Below are 17,383 nucleotides of genomic sequence, written 5' to 3' on the forward strand. Positions count from 1 at the left end.
CCCCAGGATCATGACCTGAACTGAAGGCAGATGCTTAACCAACTGAGCCAGCCAGGCGTTCCAAGAAACTTTATTGTTTTAGTTTTACCTATATTCAAAAATATATAAAATACTAGATACTTACTTTAACATGCACACAACTTATAAAAGCCACTCAACATATTCATTCATCATAAAAGATGCCAAAATAGAATTGGAGTCTCATAGAAATTTAAGATCAGAGAAGTTGAACTAATCCAATATTTTCATCTTGTAGTTGAAAAATCTAGGATCTTGTGAGGTTAAAAAAAATTGTTCAAAATCAGAGCTGATTAGTAGAGAGTAGTGATCATTTAAAGTAGTATTATAGGGCACCTGGGTGGCTCAGACAGTTAAGCGTCTGACTCTTGATTTTGGCTCAGGTCATGATCTCAGGGTTGTAAGAGTGAGCCCAGTATTGGGCTCTGCCCTCAGTGAGGAGTCTGCTTGAGATTTCTCTCCTTCTCCCTCTGTCCCGCCCCCTGCTCCCACTCTCTCTCTCCCTAAAAATAAATAAATAAGTCTTAAAAAAAAAAATAAAATGGTATTATAGTTAAGATGTTCTAAGCAGCTTTCCAGTAGTTTACACATGTAATGAAATAAGGCGTCTTGGATAAACAACATGAACTCAACTAATGTCAAATTCTATATTTTTAAAAGACTGTTAGATTCTAGAGCTGCAGTGTCCAAAAGATAACCACGGTGATTATATAATTAAAATAAAGTTTAAAATTCTATTTTTTGGTTGAAATCATCACATAAGTAATCACACATAAAGTGCTCAGTAGCAATATAAGGCCAGTGGCCACTGTATTAGCACAGGCGGAACATTTCTATTATCGCAGAAAATTCTTAGTGCTATTCTAGAACATCTTTATAAGGTACATTTTCATTCAAATTCATTTAAATTATCTGTGCTGTAAATAAAGCTGAAAGGCCTGCTTTACAAACTGTGATAACTGAGAAATCCACTTACCTTTCTTTCCCATATCTGAATCTTTCCCCTCCATAATTCCTTTGAGTCAATAGCATTTTTGAGATCCTCTAAAGATACAACATTAGCAGAGAGGTATTCTGCAATTTTCTGACAATTCCTATAAATAAAAGATTATGATGGTTAAATACAGGGTTTTATATCTTCCTTAGATTTAACGGTTATAGTTAACTATAATCCTAACAGGCAAAAATGCAGTTTCTATTGCTGCTTTTATCTACTAATATTATAGAGCATCCCTTAAGTCAGTCTCTGAGGGAGTCACTATTACATGTGCATTTAATCTCAATATCCCTGTTAAGAGGAATTACCCTTAACACTACAGAGGAAGGTACAGATTTTCCTATTACTACTTATTAGCTTAAAAGTGTCAGATATACACATAGGTACACACACACACAGACTTACTATCAGTCCTTTATCTTCAAAGGGAGAACTGCTCTCCTAAATTTTTCTCATACAGCTTTGTATGGAATTCCATAGTAGCACTTATCACAGATGATCATGACTATTAGCACTCCTGTTTCTCCCTGTATCTCAATGAACAAGATCAAATCTTGCTTTCTTAACTCATCAGCATCTATTGCTGTGCTTGGCATAAAGTCAGTGCTCAATAAACATTTGTTAAATGAAGAAAATCATGAAGTTAATAAATCCAGTTGAATACTTCTTTAAGGATACAATTGGTCCTTACTAAAATATCATAAAACACAACCGTATATACTTGTTTCTACATTGCACGTAAAACAAAAAAACAAATACGACATAACAAATCCTGTGTATCCATGTATCCATGGTATTCATTGTGGTGCTCAATGAACAATACACACTTATTTAAAAGCACACAGTGTGTTTAGATAATTAATGCTCAATAATGGTTATAAAACAGCATTGATGATATTTACTAAAAACTTAAATACCTCAGGAATATAAAGTATGAAACAAGAAAAATCTAGATTCTTCTCAATAGATAAACCTCTAATAACAGTATGACATAAAACTATCTTGTCACATTAAAAAAAAAAACTTCAAATCATAAGTCTATTAAAAACAGGATACCATGCTAATTGTAAAGACAGATAACACTGAGAGCCAATAAAAACAGAACAGCTTACATTTCACAATGATTTCCCGCTATAGTAATCTTTGCTGAATACCATTCCTTCAAATGTTTTAGTGCTCCCACAGTAGGTAGACAGTCTTTCAATTTAGGAGGATCTTTGTCCGAGGGCAACAGTATTATATCTATCATTGCTCTACCTAGAAAGAGAATAAGGCATTTTCGTAATTTTTCTGAAAATCAGAAATGTCTCAAAATAGTACCCTAAAAAATTGAATTTTATATTTATTTAGAATACAAAGAAGGATTTTAACTTTAAGTTCTGAAATTCTTCAAAACAATACACATCTTTAGGAGTTCAAAATTTCTAAATGTTCATCATTGATTTAAAGCCTTGTTATCTTGAAATAGCTAGCATATGCCAGGAAACAATGGAGTCTATCATAATTACTTGCCAATTATGCACCAGTGCTTAATTATATATATTGCTCTTGAGATCATCAATGCTATTGTTGTACTGAACAGAGGAAAAAAAACTGGGCAATTTCAGTATATTTTTCTGTACTTAATTTATACAAAAGGGAATGAATTAATATAAAATTGTAATGTTCAAATAAATTATTTCTTTGTATAGGACAATAAAACCCTCAGAAAACTCAATTATACTGACAACATCATTAGTTCCTAAGAAAAAAAGTATAACTCCATGAAACTTCACATTTTATAAAATTATAAATTTACCAAAGGACCAAGATAATATAAATGAAACAGAAACCAAATAGAAATTTGATAATGAAAGCATTCTAATTTGCCTAAACAGCAACTATATGTTTCAATGCATATTTTGAATTTGACACATTTCATTTAAAAAACTGATGTTTATTTATCTATGTATTCAGTTATTTTCCATGTGGGATCTTTATACTAAAATAGGATCTTGAATATAAGGATTAGATGATGAGCTATCAAGTCCTTCATGGTAATCACATATGCTTTACTCATCATTATATACTCAGCTCCTAGTACATGACATACAATACATGCAACAAATATCTGCTTAATAAATGACTTTCAATGATGACAATATTCAAGAACGCTCTTCAAAATTATTTATAGATGCCAAATTGTACCTCACTTTAGATGCCAGCTACTTGATTGACACAAAGAAAGATAAATTTAAGACAGAATACAGTTTTAAGAATAGTATGATGCAATATTTTATAAAATATGCTTTCCACTATAGTAAAAAAAAAGGGGGGGGGCTTTGTAAAAAAATGCTGAGTAGGGGTACCGGGGTGGCTCAGTCAGTTAAGTGCTGCCTTCGGCTCGGGTCATGATCCCAGGGTCCTGGGATCAAGCCACGCATTGGCTCCCTGCTCAGTGGGGAGCCTGCTTCTCTCTCTCCACCACTTGTACCCTCTCTTTCAAATAAATAAATAAAATCCTTAAAAATAAAATGCTGAATAACGGGTTCTTTTACTGTATAACTTTCTTTTTTTTTATTTTTTAAAGATTTTATTTATTCATTTGAGACAGAGATACAGAGAGAGAGAGCATGAGCAGGGGAGAGGCAGAGGGAGAGGGAGAAGCAGGCTCCCTAATGAGCCAGGAGCCAGTTGCAGGGCTTGATCCCAGGACCCTGGGATCATGACCTAAGCCGAAGGCAGACGCTTAACCATCTGAGCCACCCAGGTGCCCCTACTGTATAACTTTCTGTTTGATAATGTATATAGTGGCCTCACACCTTATAAGAATGTTATCCAAATGATCTAGGTTAAAGAACTTCTTTCTCCCAGAGGTATTCATAGGACTAGTGTTCTATAGAACATACTGTGGAAAACAATGGTATGTAGTGGAAACATTCCTCAGTAATAACTACATGAGGAAACGGAGATGGGTATTTAATTTTCTAAGTTCTAATTTCTGTCTAACTAAATAAAAACAATTAAGAGAACTGTAATGTCTCAGTAATATACTTTATTAAAGTGTGTTTTGTGTCAACTTCAATTAAAAAATTATTTTTCAGAGTGCCTGGATGGCTCAGTTGGTTGAGCATCTGATTCTTGAGTTCAGCTCAGGTCATGATCTCAGGGTCCTGAGATGAAGCCCCACATTGGGCTCCGTACTGGGCGTGGAGCCTGCTTAAGATTCTCTCTCTCCCTCTCCCTCTGTCCTTCCCCTCCCTCTAAAAAAATTTTTTTTCATTTTGAATTTCGAAATTAGAAGTGAGGACACTAGCATAAAGACTGAATTCATCACTCATTCATAGAAGGTATAAGATAAGATATAAATTATTGAAAACATGGGGCACCTAGGTGGCTCAGTAGTTAAGCGTCTGCCTTTGGCTCAGGTCATGATCTCAGGGTCCTGGGATTGAGCCCCACATCGGGCTCTCTGCTCAGTGGGAAGCCTGCTTCTCCCTCTCCCACTCCCCCTGCTTGTGTTCCCTCTCTCGCTGTGTCTCTCTCTGTCAAATAAATAAATAAAATCTTTAAAAAACATTATTGAAAAGTCATAAAATATTACCAGGAGCAGGAAGTTTATCGGACAGCTGATGCAAATTTTCTGCAGATTCTTCATATAGGCTAAAATAAAAGGGTAAGTTAGAAAAACACACCCACACATTTCATATAATAATGATAGGTAATATTAATTAAATGGACCTATGTGCCAGACACTATTAAGTATGTTAAATGCATTATCTTATTTGATCTTCATGACAATCCATGAGGCACTACTATTATTATTCTTACTTTAAATAATTTGCCTCAGCCACATAATTAGTAGGTGTAGAAGCTAAGATTCAAACACTGAGTCCAACTTTTTAGCCACACCATCAAAAACAAACAATACTAACAAAAGAGGGGGGAAAAACTCTAAATTATATCTAGTATATTAAACATAAATCATAACTAGTAGACCAAACATTTTTCTGAACCCTAAAAGTAAGTATTGCTAAGGGTTTAATAAAGAAGGCTACTGCTTTTCTCTGAATGGCATACTACAGCCCTGGATGGAAAATATGATGATGTCCTCCAATTCTTCAAAATCTTTTCATTTTATCCAAATGATGATTTTTTTTCTCAAAAGTTTATTATATAACATAAAGTTACTTAAATCCTTTATTACAAACCTGCCATTGTCTAGAAAACCTAAGGCATGTTATGTTAAAAAATAGTTTTCAAGCTCCCTCTTGTGGAAATAATTATTAGGTCACTTACTAGAAATAATTACATTTACACTCTTTTAGTAATGGTGGGAAACATGGGATGATAAGAACTCTAAGGCCGGCAGGCACCTTAGAAATCACCTGAAAGGATCTCAACCCTTTATGGACGAGAAAATAAAGGACTAGAAAAATGGAGTGACTGGCCCACGATCATGTAACTAGAAACTACCTCTAATGACTCCTGGTTCAATAACCTTTGCTCAGTTCTACAAGATCTCCTTTCATTAATCATACAAATATAATTTGAAAAGAGGAAAACAGAATTTTTAAAGTCTCCAGTAATTTATAGAAATATTGTAATATGTGACTCCTGCAATAAACAAAAGGGGGATTTTGTAATGAAATACTGTGGAAGACTAAAATGAAAGGTATTAATTATGAGTCAAAGACGGGCTATTTTATGAAGAAAAAAATAATCACAACTTACATCACCTGGACCAACTTGTACCAACTTGTATATTATACCACAGTTCAAAAAACCTGAAAGTGAACCCAGTGGTCTATATAATCCTCAGAAACCCTATGCATTTTAAAGGTGTCTAAATGTTCAAGATATACATAAATTGACGAAATCAAATATTTCAACCTCAAATAGCAAAATGAAAATCATACTTTTAGAGTTTGAGTTTGAATGCCAGTTATTAATCTTAAATAAAGTTTCTAGTCAAGCTCTTAAAATTCATAATCAGGCAGAATTCATCTTTAAGAAAGTGACATATTGGGGCGCCTGGGTGGATCAGTCGTTAAGTGTCTGCCTTCAACTCAGGTCATGATCCCAGGGTCTTGGGATTGAGCCCCGCGTAGGGCTCCTGCTGGGTGAGCCTGCTTCTCTCTCTCCCTCTGTCTGCTGCTCCCCCTGCTTGTGCTTGCTCTCTTTCAAATGAATAAATAAAATCTTAAAAAAAAAGGGAGAGTGACATATTAATTAGAGTATCACTTTTTATGATTCCTGCAATTTTCTCAGCTTGAGAAACTAAACATTTGCAGATGCCCATTTTCCATTTTAAATAGTTTTACTCAAATAAAAGGCCCAAATTGCCTATCTTCCAAGATAAAGAATTGACAATTTCAATTAACTAAAATTCCCTTTTGATAGCTAAAACATTTAACCTTCACTCTTGTGGCTAAAATACTATCTAATGTTAAGTATTTTAAAGATACTATAGAAAGATATTAGGTGGCGCCTGGGTGGCTCAGTCGTTAAGCGTCTGCCTTCGGCTCAGGTCATGATCCCGGAGTCCTGGGATCGAGCCCCGCATCGGGCTCCCTGCTCTGCGGGAAGCCTGCTTCTCCCTCTCCCACTCCCCCTGCTTGTGTTCTCTCTCTCGCTGTGTATCTCTCTCTGTCAAATAAATAAACAAAATCTTTAAAAAAAAAAAAAAAAAAAAGATTTAAAAAAAAAAAAAAAAAGAAAGATATTATAGAAAGTAAGCTATTATAAGCATACTCAGCCAAGAATAATGATTCTCTGCTATTACTATCTTCTTCCTCAAAACACTCAGCATTCAAACATTCTTCGATATTTGTTTGAAGAACATCTTCAATTTCATCTTTTTCCATACCAAAATGTATCTCTTCCCAGTCAGAACTGCAAAACTAATACATGAAAAGACTGCATTAAATGATGCGTTCCTGAAATTATTTATATTAACAAAGACATTTACTAATGGCTATTTTTTCATTTCTGTTACCTGATAAAATCCACATATTGCCTGCACTGCAAAGAACCACTTCCTGGAACCAGGTATACCGCCTACCGAACATGCTTGAAAACAAAACCATGATTATTAGAAGAAACGCATACCACAAATAAGCAGATGTTATAGCATATATACTTAAAGAATTATATAATTTTTGATACATATTATATAGTTCTTTAAGATATGTGTGTGTGTATCTACGCATTTACATATAACGTGGATCTTTTTAAAATCTATAAAAATTCAAAAGAACAATCTGCCTAAAGAGCAAAATTATTCACTCGCAATGAACACTTTTATTTTGTCAAAATCGAAATCCATACTATTTTATTCACCATTTTAAACACTAAAGTCTACCAAAAAAATACACCCACTAATTACTATTGAGTCACACAAAAGTGTGTAAGTCATTTTAGGAAAAACGATCCCCTCTTCAAAGACCATGAAGGTCTGGTTCATCCTGGCTAGAGAGAGAGGAGATACAACTACAGCCTAAACGTAGGGAAGATTCTCTTCTTGGAGACCAGAATGTGACATGAGGATGTGAACTTAAGGGTCATCTCCAGGGTGCATGTCAATCTAGAGCCACGAAGAATGTAGAACTATGTAAAGAAACTGGATTCACAGGAGAGATGAGAAATGAAGCTTAACTCCTGGGAGCTAGGTAACATGCTAAGTGCTAATTACCGCTTTCTGCCAACAGCCTCAGCAAAAGACTTTACCTCCTACTTCCTTAAGAAAATAGAAATCATTATTAGGTAATTACTCCCAAACATGCTGTCAGGAAACATAGGACACTACTCGCATTCCCATTAGTCTTTCCTCATTACTTTCTGTGAGTACATGAGGAGTACTGCCCTTTCAATTCAATGTTATCCCTCAGACTTCCACTGGGACCCCAAACCCCTGATTAGACGATCTTTCTTGCACCTTCAAGCTCTCCTCCTCTGTCAGTTCCGTCCCATTAGCATTTAAGTTTGCACAGATATTCCTCAAGTTAGAGGGAAAAAAAAAAAATCTCCTTTAAATCACCTCCCTTTGCTAGACAGTACTATTTCTTTACTCTTCTTCAAGGATAAACTGTAAGTATTGTCTACACTTGACTGTCCCTATTTCCTCATCACATTTTCTACTCCCCTCTAAATCCATTTCAATCTGTTTTTTTTTTTTTGTCTCCAATATGCCACTGTAACTATACCCCCTAAAGGCAATAATAACTAGCATGTTACTAAACGTGGCAGCTCTTACAGCTGTTGTTACTTGACCTCTCAACATAAGAGTAAGAAAGGAATCAAAGATGACACAGTTGTCATCTTTCTCCCTTAAAACACTTGGCTTCTGTGGAAGCTATCTTTCCAGGTGCTCCTCATGCCTTTAAAAACCAGTGCTCAGTTCCTTTAAATACTGGGATTCAGTTCAAAATTTTCTGCTCTTTTCACTGTCCATAAATCCCATCCTTTCTCACAGCTTGAACTGACATCTATATATTGATGATTCTATAATCTTTTTTATCTCCAGCCTTTTGAGTTCTGGACACAGGTATCCAACTTTTACAAAACATTTTCACTTTGACATCTTACAGGCAACTGTTTAGAGTATTTACATGTTCTAATTTGGACTTGTCCTAGTCCCTCAAAACCTAATTCTCTTACCTCACTAAATGCCACCATCTACACTATAGCCAAGCCAGAAACCTAATGTCACTCTTGATTGCTTTCTCCTCTTCCCTTCTCCTAAGTCACACCAATGCAACACTCGGTCAGGTGGATTCTACCTCTATAATTTCCTTTAGATCTATCCATTTTCCTCTACCCTGACTGCCTCTCTTATTTCTCAGCTGGTCTTCTGCAGCAGCCCCTTCATAACTACACTTTTCTCAAATTTGTCTACTCTACTGTAGCCAGAATACTTCACTAACACAGATGGCACGTCTCTTCCTTCATTAAAGCCTTTAATGGCTAATTATTATTATGATAAAGTCCAAACACCCCGACATGATTTACAAAGTCCTCCATATAGCTATGCCTACCTTTCCAGCCTTAGCTCAATTATAATCATAATGCACTTCCAGTTTCTCAAACTTGCCATATTACTGAAAGCAATAATGCTCCCAGGGTAAGAAATTCAATATGAGCAGTTCTTTCTTTGCATGGTTCTGATATGCAGATTTCAGTTACCATGGTTTCAATAACTCCTGGTCCCCCCAAAATTGGTTCAAACTCCAGTTACCAAGGTTTATTAATGAACCGTAATTGCATAAAGTAAAATGTCACTGCTAGCTTCTCGGATCGCAAATCACTACATAAATCAAAGATGTGTATCATGATCAGTGACCAATCGCATTGCTACTTTCCAAGTTTGTTGATTGGTCACTGCACATCTGTTATTCAGTTCATATGAATAGAGGACAAATATGTAATTGTGTTTCCTTCTTGTCTCCCAGTGCTAAATCCACATACTATAGAGAATTGGATAATGGTAAGAGGAAATGGGCAAAAGGAAAAAAAAAGATGAAAGCGCAGCAAAAAACACAAAGTGATATTCAAATCTAATGTAATTGGATTCTAGAAATAGCTGCTGTGATAAAAAACATTGTGATGAAAAGGATGAAGACGTCTCAGAGAAAAATGACGTTGGCAAATACCTTTGCACTAAAGGAACTCAGAGATATTTCAGGACATTAAAAGTGCAAAGGATAAAACACTGGAAGCTAATACAAACTTGGGAGTACAGCAATTCACTGAAACATAGAGGAGATGCTCACTCTATATCCTAAGTTGTATGATGACAAGAAAGTGACAAAAACTGTTCAACCTACTTCTGATAAAGTTTTTACAAAAAAAAAAAAAGAAGAATAAGAAGAAGAAACACTTTAATTCTCAATGCTTCTAATGCTTCAAATTACAGCCTTTGAAATAACTATTAGTTTTACTGGGTTTTTTTTCCCCCATTTCTTCTACATGTATAACCAACAGTGAGAGACTTTAATGTTTTGACAAAAAATGTCATGGAACAATTGTGATTTTTTTCCCTATTAGGAGTGCTTAGCGTGGTTTCAGTGTGCAATCACTTACATAGTCCCAGATTACTGGGCAAACAAGGACTGCCTGGATAAGAAATGTCTATCCACCCAAACAGGAAGTGAAATTTATCACGAGAATTCCTAGAATGCTCCCAATAGCTCTTTAATGTATACTTTCAAGGCACAAGTGAAAGAAAATCTTTCTTGCAGTAATAGCAGTACTGACTTAAATTATACCAGCTTGAAAATTTAATGAGTACTACTGCAACTGGGCAAACAGACTACGGCAGCACAAAACATTAGAAATAACTTCCCCAGGGTGACAGTTTAAACCTGACAGACAAGAGGTTCTCTAATGAAAGAAGAGAGAAAGGAACAGACAGTACAGTCATGAGAATTACGTTATCAAAATGAGCACCCTATCCCTAGCATCTCCAGAAGCTTCCTTCAGCTTTTAGGCCTTGGCCTGTTTTGGTTATCTCTTTTCTCTGAGCCTTTGAAAGACACTCTCAGAGGCCAAGAAGAGGAAGTAAAAGAGAAGATAACTATCAAAAAATAAATAGATGGGGGCGCCTGGGTGGCTCAGTCGTTAAGCGTCTGCCTTCGGCTCAGGTCATGATCCCAGGGTCCTGGGATCGAGCCCCACGCCGGGCTCCCTGCTCAGCGGGAAGGCTGCTTCTCCCTCTCCCACTCCCCCTGCTTGTGTCCCCTCTCTCGCTGTGTCTCACTCTGTCAAATAAATAAATAAAATCTTAAAATAAATAAATAAATAAATAAATAAATAAATAAATAAATAAATAGATGGATCTGTATAATGCTAATAGAAACCACAGGAAAAAAGATTTTTACAAAAGCAAAGGTGCGGTCAAAAAAGCCAAATACTTAGAAAAAGTTAAAACAGATAAGAATGGAGAAAGGATCACTGTGTTTAACAATTATGAAGTGCTTTAAAGAGAATCTGTTAAGAGGTAAGGGTGGAAAAAAATGGTAAGAAATGGGTGTAAGAGCATTAATGTATTTGTACTCAGGACAAAATTGCAAATCCTTCTAATAATGCCACATTACCCTATTTTATATGGAACTAAAGATGGGCAAAAAAATCCCATAAAGGGAACAAAGTCAAGCTGAGAACCTAAAGTAATTTCCATACAATTTGATTACATTGAAGCAGCAAGATGAGAGGGATATCATCTTTTTCAGGTTTGTATTTCCTTAATTCCCTATCCCAGTGGCTTATGCACAGTCAACAAATATCTCTTGTAACTTTAAGTGACCAAATTAATTAAATTTACTACCAATACAAATGCAGTGTCAGAGAAATAAGGGGTTTGTGCTATACTTACCGGGAAAAGTACTATCTTCTGGATTCACTGAAGCACTAATGCTTCTTTTCAGGAGATGATAAACATTTGCTGCTCTTAAGTCTGAAAAAGAAAAGACTAACTCAATGGGCTCAAGAGTCATGTAATCTAGGCCTATTCCAATTTCACCATCAGAGACTCTCAAGAACATTATATGGTACATAAAAGAACTACACATTTTCTAGTTTCAATATAATAAATCAAATGCAAACAGAGAAGAAAGGCGCCCAGTTTGTATATGCTAGCCAGTTAACACAAATCCAAAAATCCCCGCAAAGAGTAACTTTAAGCGGAGAAGGGAAACTCTACCACAATACTCTGTATACAACCACATATATTTTCTCCTCAAAATGCTTGCCCAATCAAAACAAATAAAATGGAACACGGATTAGACAGAAACGCCAAAAAGGAGTGCAATTTCAAACGGTTACAATTGTTTTAAATTGACCTTTTTTTTTTTTTTTTTAGCTTAGTTTATGTGTAGGATGTCTCCTCCCATTAGGATGTAAACTTTAGGAGAGTAAGCCCCTTTTCCATCTTGTTCCTTTCTGTACCTGCATTTGGAACACACAGGAGGCGGAAACACTACTGAATGCATATATTTCCAACAAGCAGACATTCCATTCCTAAAGCACTGAGAATTGTTCAGTTAAATTTTTACTGTGCCAAGAACTTCTGAGCGCTGGGATTTTGCATCCACAAATTTGTCCCTATTTTTCCATTAAGATAACGACATTTGTCAGCCCTTATTGGGCCGATCCCAGAGAGAAACAAATCCCCGGGAGAACTCGAGATAGGTCCTTCCCCGGCAGAACTGGATCTCAAACTTAAATTTCTTCCCTCCCCGCAAGCCGTTCCCGCTCTTTCTCAGCCCCGCGCTTACCCGGCAGCTTCTCGGTACCCTCCACGGAAAACTCCCCAGGCCCATGCTCCACCTCCCCACCCGCTGCGTACTGGACTTTTCCTTCTCCCCAGATCACGAGGAGTAGGTACCGATCCATCTCCTTAGAGCTGAACTACTGTTTCAAGTCCCGGTTTCCACATCCAAACAGTCGCGCGCTACTGATATACTTCCGGTTCCCTTCCACTTTTGGTCGGCTGGAAATTGTGCGCCCTCGTCTGTTTGCTGCAGCTTTTCCGGCCGGTGGGTTCTTTTGGGGAGTTATTCTCTCAATAGCTGCATTATTTCCTCCTTTCATGATGAAACTGCTACCATGGGAAGATTGGAGGAGACCCAGGAAGAGCAGAGAAGCTGACGAGGCCTGGCTGGCCTAGGAACTGTCATGCTTGGGTTTGTAACGTTTCCCGCCGGGCTAGTGATGCTGAGGTCTGGCCTTGGATCCTGGGAAAAGGACGGTCCTGCTGGTGGGGGAGACATGTCGAGTTTCTCTAAGGCACCCCAGGTGAGCTCGAACTCTTGTAGCTTGATGGAATTCATTACACCGGCAGAAGGAAGTCAGTGGCTCGGGTGGATTTAGTGATGCTGAGTCGGCAGGAAAGCCGACAGGAAAGCCAGGATGCCTCGGGAAAGCATATACGAGGGTCGTGATTCTGGCTACTGCTCGCTGTTCTCTTGGCACTCTTCTCTTTTCAGCCAGCCCTTTTCATGTCCCCCGCCCCGGAAAGGGTATTCGGAGAGAAGGTCAGAGGTAATAAGGAGGATCAGATAGGGCATTGTAGATCATTGTGAGAATTTGTTCGTTACTGAGTAAAATGAGGATCCATTGAAAGATTTGGAGCCAGGAGCCATGATGTCATTAGGTGTTAAAAGGAGCACTCTGGCCGCTGAGTTTAGACTGTTCAGAGATGGGGATTGATGGAAGATAGAAACAAAGAATCCGTTTGGAGACCAACTGCAGTAATCCAGGCTGGACATGATGGTGGCACAAATCAAACTAGGTCCCGGTAACTTTGGCAGGCGGTAGAGTGAGGGCGATGAGTGTTGAAAAGTGGTGAGGTTCTATTTGAAGGTGGGGCCAGAAGGATTTCCTGGAGAATTGAATGTGAGCTAACAAAAGAAGAAACAAGGGTTACTCCAAGGTTTTTTGTTTCCGTGCGGTCAGCTGAGATACGGAAGACTGAAATTGAAGCAGGTTTCAGGTGGAAGAGCAGTTCAGTTTTGGGTATGTTGGTCTGAGATGCTTCTTAGCCAAGTTCTGCTCCAAGTGTGATTGCTTTCTTGAACTGTTTGTTACCTCTCCTGGATGAGGCATATACAGGAAATAAGCTTAAACATTTTAAAACTTTTATAGCAATTTGATGATATAGCAGTATTTTAATTTTTTTAAACAAAGTTTGGGGTTATTTTTAGTCAGAATAATTGATCTGCAATGGAATGGGGAAAAACTAGTCTTTGCTACATATGGTTTAAAAAGCACTGTGGGGCAGGTGCCAAGTGGACAATTAAATACAAGTGTAGAGTTGGGGGGGAAAAGGTCCAGGCTAGAGATGTAAATTTCTACATTTGAGAGTCCTAAGCATGAAAATGGCATTTCAACACATGAGTCTGGTTGTAGTCTTTGAGGAAGTGTGTATTGAGAAGAGAGAAGGACCAAGAACTGAATTCTGGGACATTTCAACATTTCAGAGGCAAGAGGGAAGAGAAGAAGCAAAGTAGCAAAAAAAACCAGCAGAGGGTGGTGTCCTGGAAATCAAGTGAGGAAAGAATACCCAGAAGGAGGAAGTGATCACCTATACTGAAGCTTAGAATTGAACAGTGGATTTAGTGACATGAAGGTCCTGGTAACTTTGGCAGGCGGTAGAGTGAGGGCGATGAGTGTGGGAGGGCAAAAGACAGGTTGGAGTAGGTTGAAGAGAGAATGAGGAGTAAAGACAACCTCTTTGGAAAAATGTTGCCACAAAGGAGAGGAAAGAAATGAAGCAGTGGCTAAGTGAGGTCAGGAGGGTTTGTTGTTGTTGTTCTTTAACTTTATTATGGAGAATTTCAATCACATATAAAAGTAGGTATCACCCAGTTTCAAAAACCTCATAGCCAATATTATTTCCTCTGTACCTCCATTCACTTCTTACCTTTCCTTATGAATTTGAGGTGAATCTCAGACTCCTATTATTTCATAAGTAAATAATTCAATATGTTCTCTACAAGATAAGGATTCTTTTAAAAACTATAATCCCAATACCATTTATCAAAGACAAAAGAAAAATTAATTATAATTCCTTAATCTCAAATGAGTAGTATATGTTCAATTTTCTCATATATGTTATAGAAATACATAAAATTTGTTACAGAAATACATAAAATAAAAATATAGGAAACATAAAAATACATAAAATATAGAAATACATAAAAACTGGGTGGCTCAGCCAGTTAAGCTTCTGCCTTCAGCTCAGGTCTTGATCCTGGGGCCTGGGTTCAAGCCCTGCATTGGGCTCCCTGCTCAGCGGGGAGCCTGCTTCTTCCTCTCCCTCTCCCCCCTCCTCTTGCTCTCAATCTCTCTCTTTCAAATAAATAAATATTTTAAAAAAAGAAATACATAATATTTTTACTGTTCCTTTGGTTTTAGGATCCAGAATGTAATAATTTCCTGTTTTTTAATTCTCTCTTAATAAATCTGTTCTTTTTCCTATTTTTTTTCCTTTGCAATTTATTGAAGACAAAAGATTGTCCTATACAGTTCCCACTGTTTGAATTTTTCTTAGTTAGTCCTAAACTGAGAGTAGTAGGGAAAGGGTATGGGCTAAAAGCTGTCTTTATTTGCAAAGAACATGATTTTCTATGTAAAAAATCAGATGGAATCTAAGAAAAGCTACTAGATCTGATAAATAAGTTTAGCAGGGTTGCAGGTATAAGAGCAGCATGCAAAAAATGAAGTGCATTTCCATATACTAGCAACAATCAATCAAATTTAAATTAAAAATACAATACCATTTACAGTGACGTCAAAATATATGAAATACACGACATGGATGGAACTGGAGGGTGTTACGCTGAGCAAAATAAGTCAATCAGAGAACGACATGTATCATATGACCTCACTGATATGAGGAATTCTTAATCTCAGGAAACAAACTGAGGGTTGCTGGAGTGGAGGGGGGGTGGGAGGGATGGGGTGGCTGGGTGATAGACATTGGGGAAGGTATGTGCTATGGTGAGCGCTGTGAATTGTGCAAGACTGTTGAATCACAGACCTGTACCTCTGAAACAAATAATACAATATATGTTAAAAAAAAAAAGAAGATAGCAAGAGGGGAAGAATGAAGGGGGGGAAATCAGAAGGGGAGACGAACCATGAGAGACTATGAACTCTGAAAAACAAACTGAGGGTTCTAGAGGGGAGGGGGGTGGGAGGATGGGTTAGCCTGGTGATGGGTATTAAAGAGGGCACGTTCTGCATGGAGCACTGGGTGTTATACACAAACAATGAATCATGGAACACTACATCAAAAACTAATGATGTAATATGGATTAACATAACAATAAAAAAATTTTAAAATATATATATGAAATACTTAAGAGATAAATCTGACAAAAGATATGTGAGGAGAACAAAGTAGAAACTAGAAAAGTGAGAGAGAAAAACAGAAATGGTGAGCAGTTTATAAGCCGATTTGAAGTTTGTAATTTTAAAATAAAACCAGTTAGCCTGGTTGTATTTTTTCCAGCATTGTTCAGCAACTTATGTATATGCATAGAGAAAACATCTGGTTGAGATCTTTCTGGGCTGGAATTTTCTTAGAGTTTGAAGTTACTGATGGATACTGCAAAGACAATGGTTTATGCCTGAGGCAGCCTAAAGATGTCTAAAGCAGCTACTTAAAATTTAAGTTTATTCAACATCATCCATCTATACTTGTCCAGCTATATTCTGTTACTGTATTCTCCCATGGAATTGAACTTCTGAATGGTCTTCAGTTCCCAGTTGGTCACTTATCTTTCAATTTAATATCTATTAGTCTCAAAATATTTTTGAAGACCTTTATAAACAGTTTCTACTTTCATAAGAGTTTCTCATTACCATTCCAGATTCTATTTTATGTGATACAAAAAAAGTCATAATATAAAGGAAAATATATCTTTGAAATGTTTTAAATAAAGCGTCATCCATATTGCAGATAGAAAAGCAGGCAGGAAAAATTACTGTGTTAATCTTTGTATAATGAAAAAAGACCCTCCTTTTCCAGAAATAGAAATGAATACAAAATGAAGGCTCTTTGTGATTGATTTATTATTAATATTAACTGTAGAATACTCATGATGGTATATAATAATAAACTTGATTATTTCCATTTTAATTAGAATTTTCTTTGTTTTCTCTCTTTTTAAATTTTTTTTCCCCCTAGCAATGGGCCACTTTTGCTCGGGTTTGGTATCTCTTAGATGGGAAAATGCAGCCCCCTGGCAAACTGGCTGCTTTGGCATCAGTTAAACTTCAAGGATTGCATAAACCTATATACCATCAACTGAGTGAGTATCATTTTAGATCTGTCACTAGTAACCATAATTTTCATACCAGAATAGAATCTTGAAGAAGTCTGACTGAACTACTTCTAAGGACCTCTTTTTTTCCTGGGATCCCTTGTTCCATTCAGCAAAAAACCTACTGGGGCACTACAATGAATTTGGCTTATTCATAGGAAAACCATACAGACCAGTTTGCCTGAGACAACCCCATTTTATGCCATTACAACAGCAAAATTATCTGTAGCCCTCCTTTCATTCTCAGATATCCTGATTGGGACTATAAATTATATGTTCACTCTTACACATGTTTCTTCAGATGGCGATGTGCATTTGAATAGAGAATTTTTGAAAATGAAGAAATAAGTTTGCCCTCTCTTCCAAAAACCTTTTCCCCCAGGAAGATGGATAGAACTAGCTGGACATGGAAAGTTTACTCTTTCTGTTTTTAATTGATAGATTTGATTTTCTGTAACCCTTTTCTAATACAAAAGAAAAAAGTTGTTTTGATACTAAAAGACTTCTGCTTGTTACACGTAGTTTTGATTGACTTCACTTAACCTGGGACTTCAGGGACCAC

General features: G+C 36.9%; 2 protein-coding genes across 2 annotated transcripts in view; one reads left to right on the forward strand and one right to left on the reverse strand.

Annotated features, from left to right (window-relative positions):
• Positions 1-12,475, reverse strand: part of MTBP (MDM2 binding protein) — a 71,370-nt gene extending 58,895 nt beyond the window's left edge. The window contains exons 1-7 of the mRNA XM_036068663.2: positions 12,268-12,475; positions 11,367-11,447; positions 6,993-7,066; positions 6,749-6,897; positions 4,599-4,657; positions 2,128-2,272; positions 995-1,112 (exon numbers count right to left, since the gene is read on the reverse strand). Of these exons, the coding sequence (XP_035924556.1) occupies positions 995-1,112; positions 2,128-2,272; positions 4,599-4,657; positions 6,749-6,897; positions 6,993-7,066; positions 11,367-11,447; positions 12,268-12,385 (744 nt within the window). The 5' untranslated portion in view covers positions 12,386-12,475. The remainder of the gene's footprint in view (positions 1-994; positions 1,113-2,127; positions 2,273-4,598; positions 4,658-6,748; positions 6,898-6,992; positions 7,067-11,366; positions 11,448-12,267) is intronic.
• A 52-nt stretch (positions 12,476-12,527) lies between these two features.
• MRPL13 (mitochondrial ribosomal protein L13) overlaps positions 12,528-17,383 on the forward strand; it is a 47,128-nt gene continuing 42,272 nt past the window's right edge. Inside the window, exons 1-2 of the mRNA XM_036068666.2 lie at positions 12,528-12,787; positions 16,686-16,809. Coding sequence (XP_035924559.1) covers positions 12,668-12,787; positions 16,686-16,809 — 244 coding nt within the window. The 5' untranslated portion in view covers positions 12,528-12,667. The remainder of the gene's footprint in view (positions 12,788-16,685; positions 16,810-17,383) is intronic.

This window comes from Halichoerus grypus, chromosome 5 (genome assembly GCF_964656455.1).
Source record: "Halichoerus grypus chromosome 5, mHalGry1.hap1.1, whole genome shotgun sequence".
Classification (NCBI taxonomy): Eukaryota; Metazoa; Chordata; class Mammalia; order Carnivora; family Phocidae; genus Halichoerus; species Halichoerus grypus.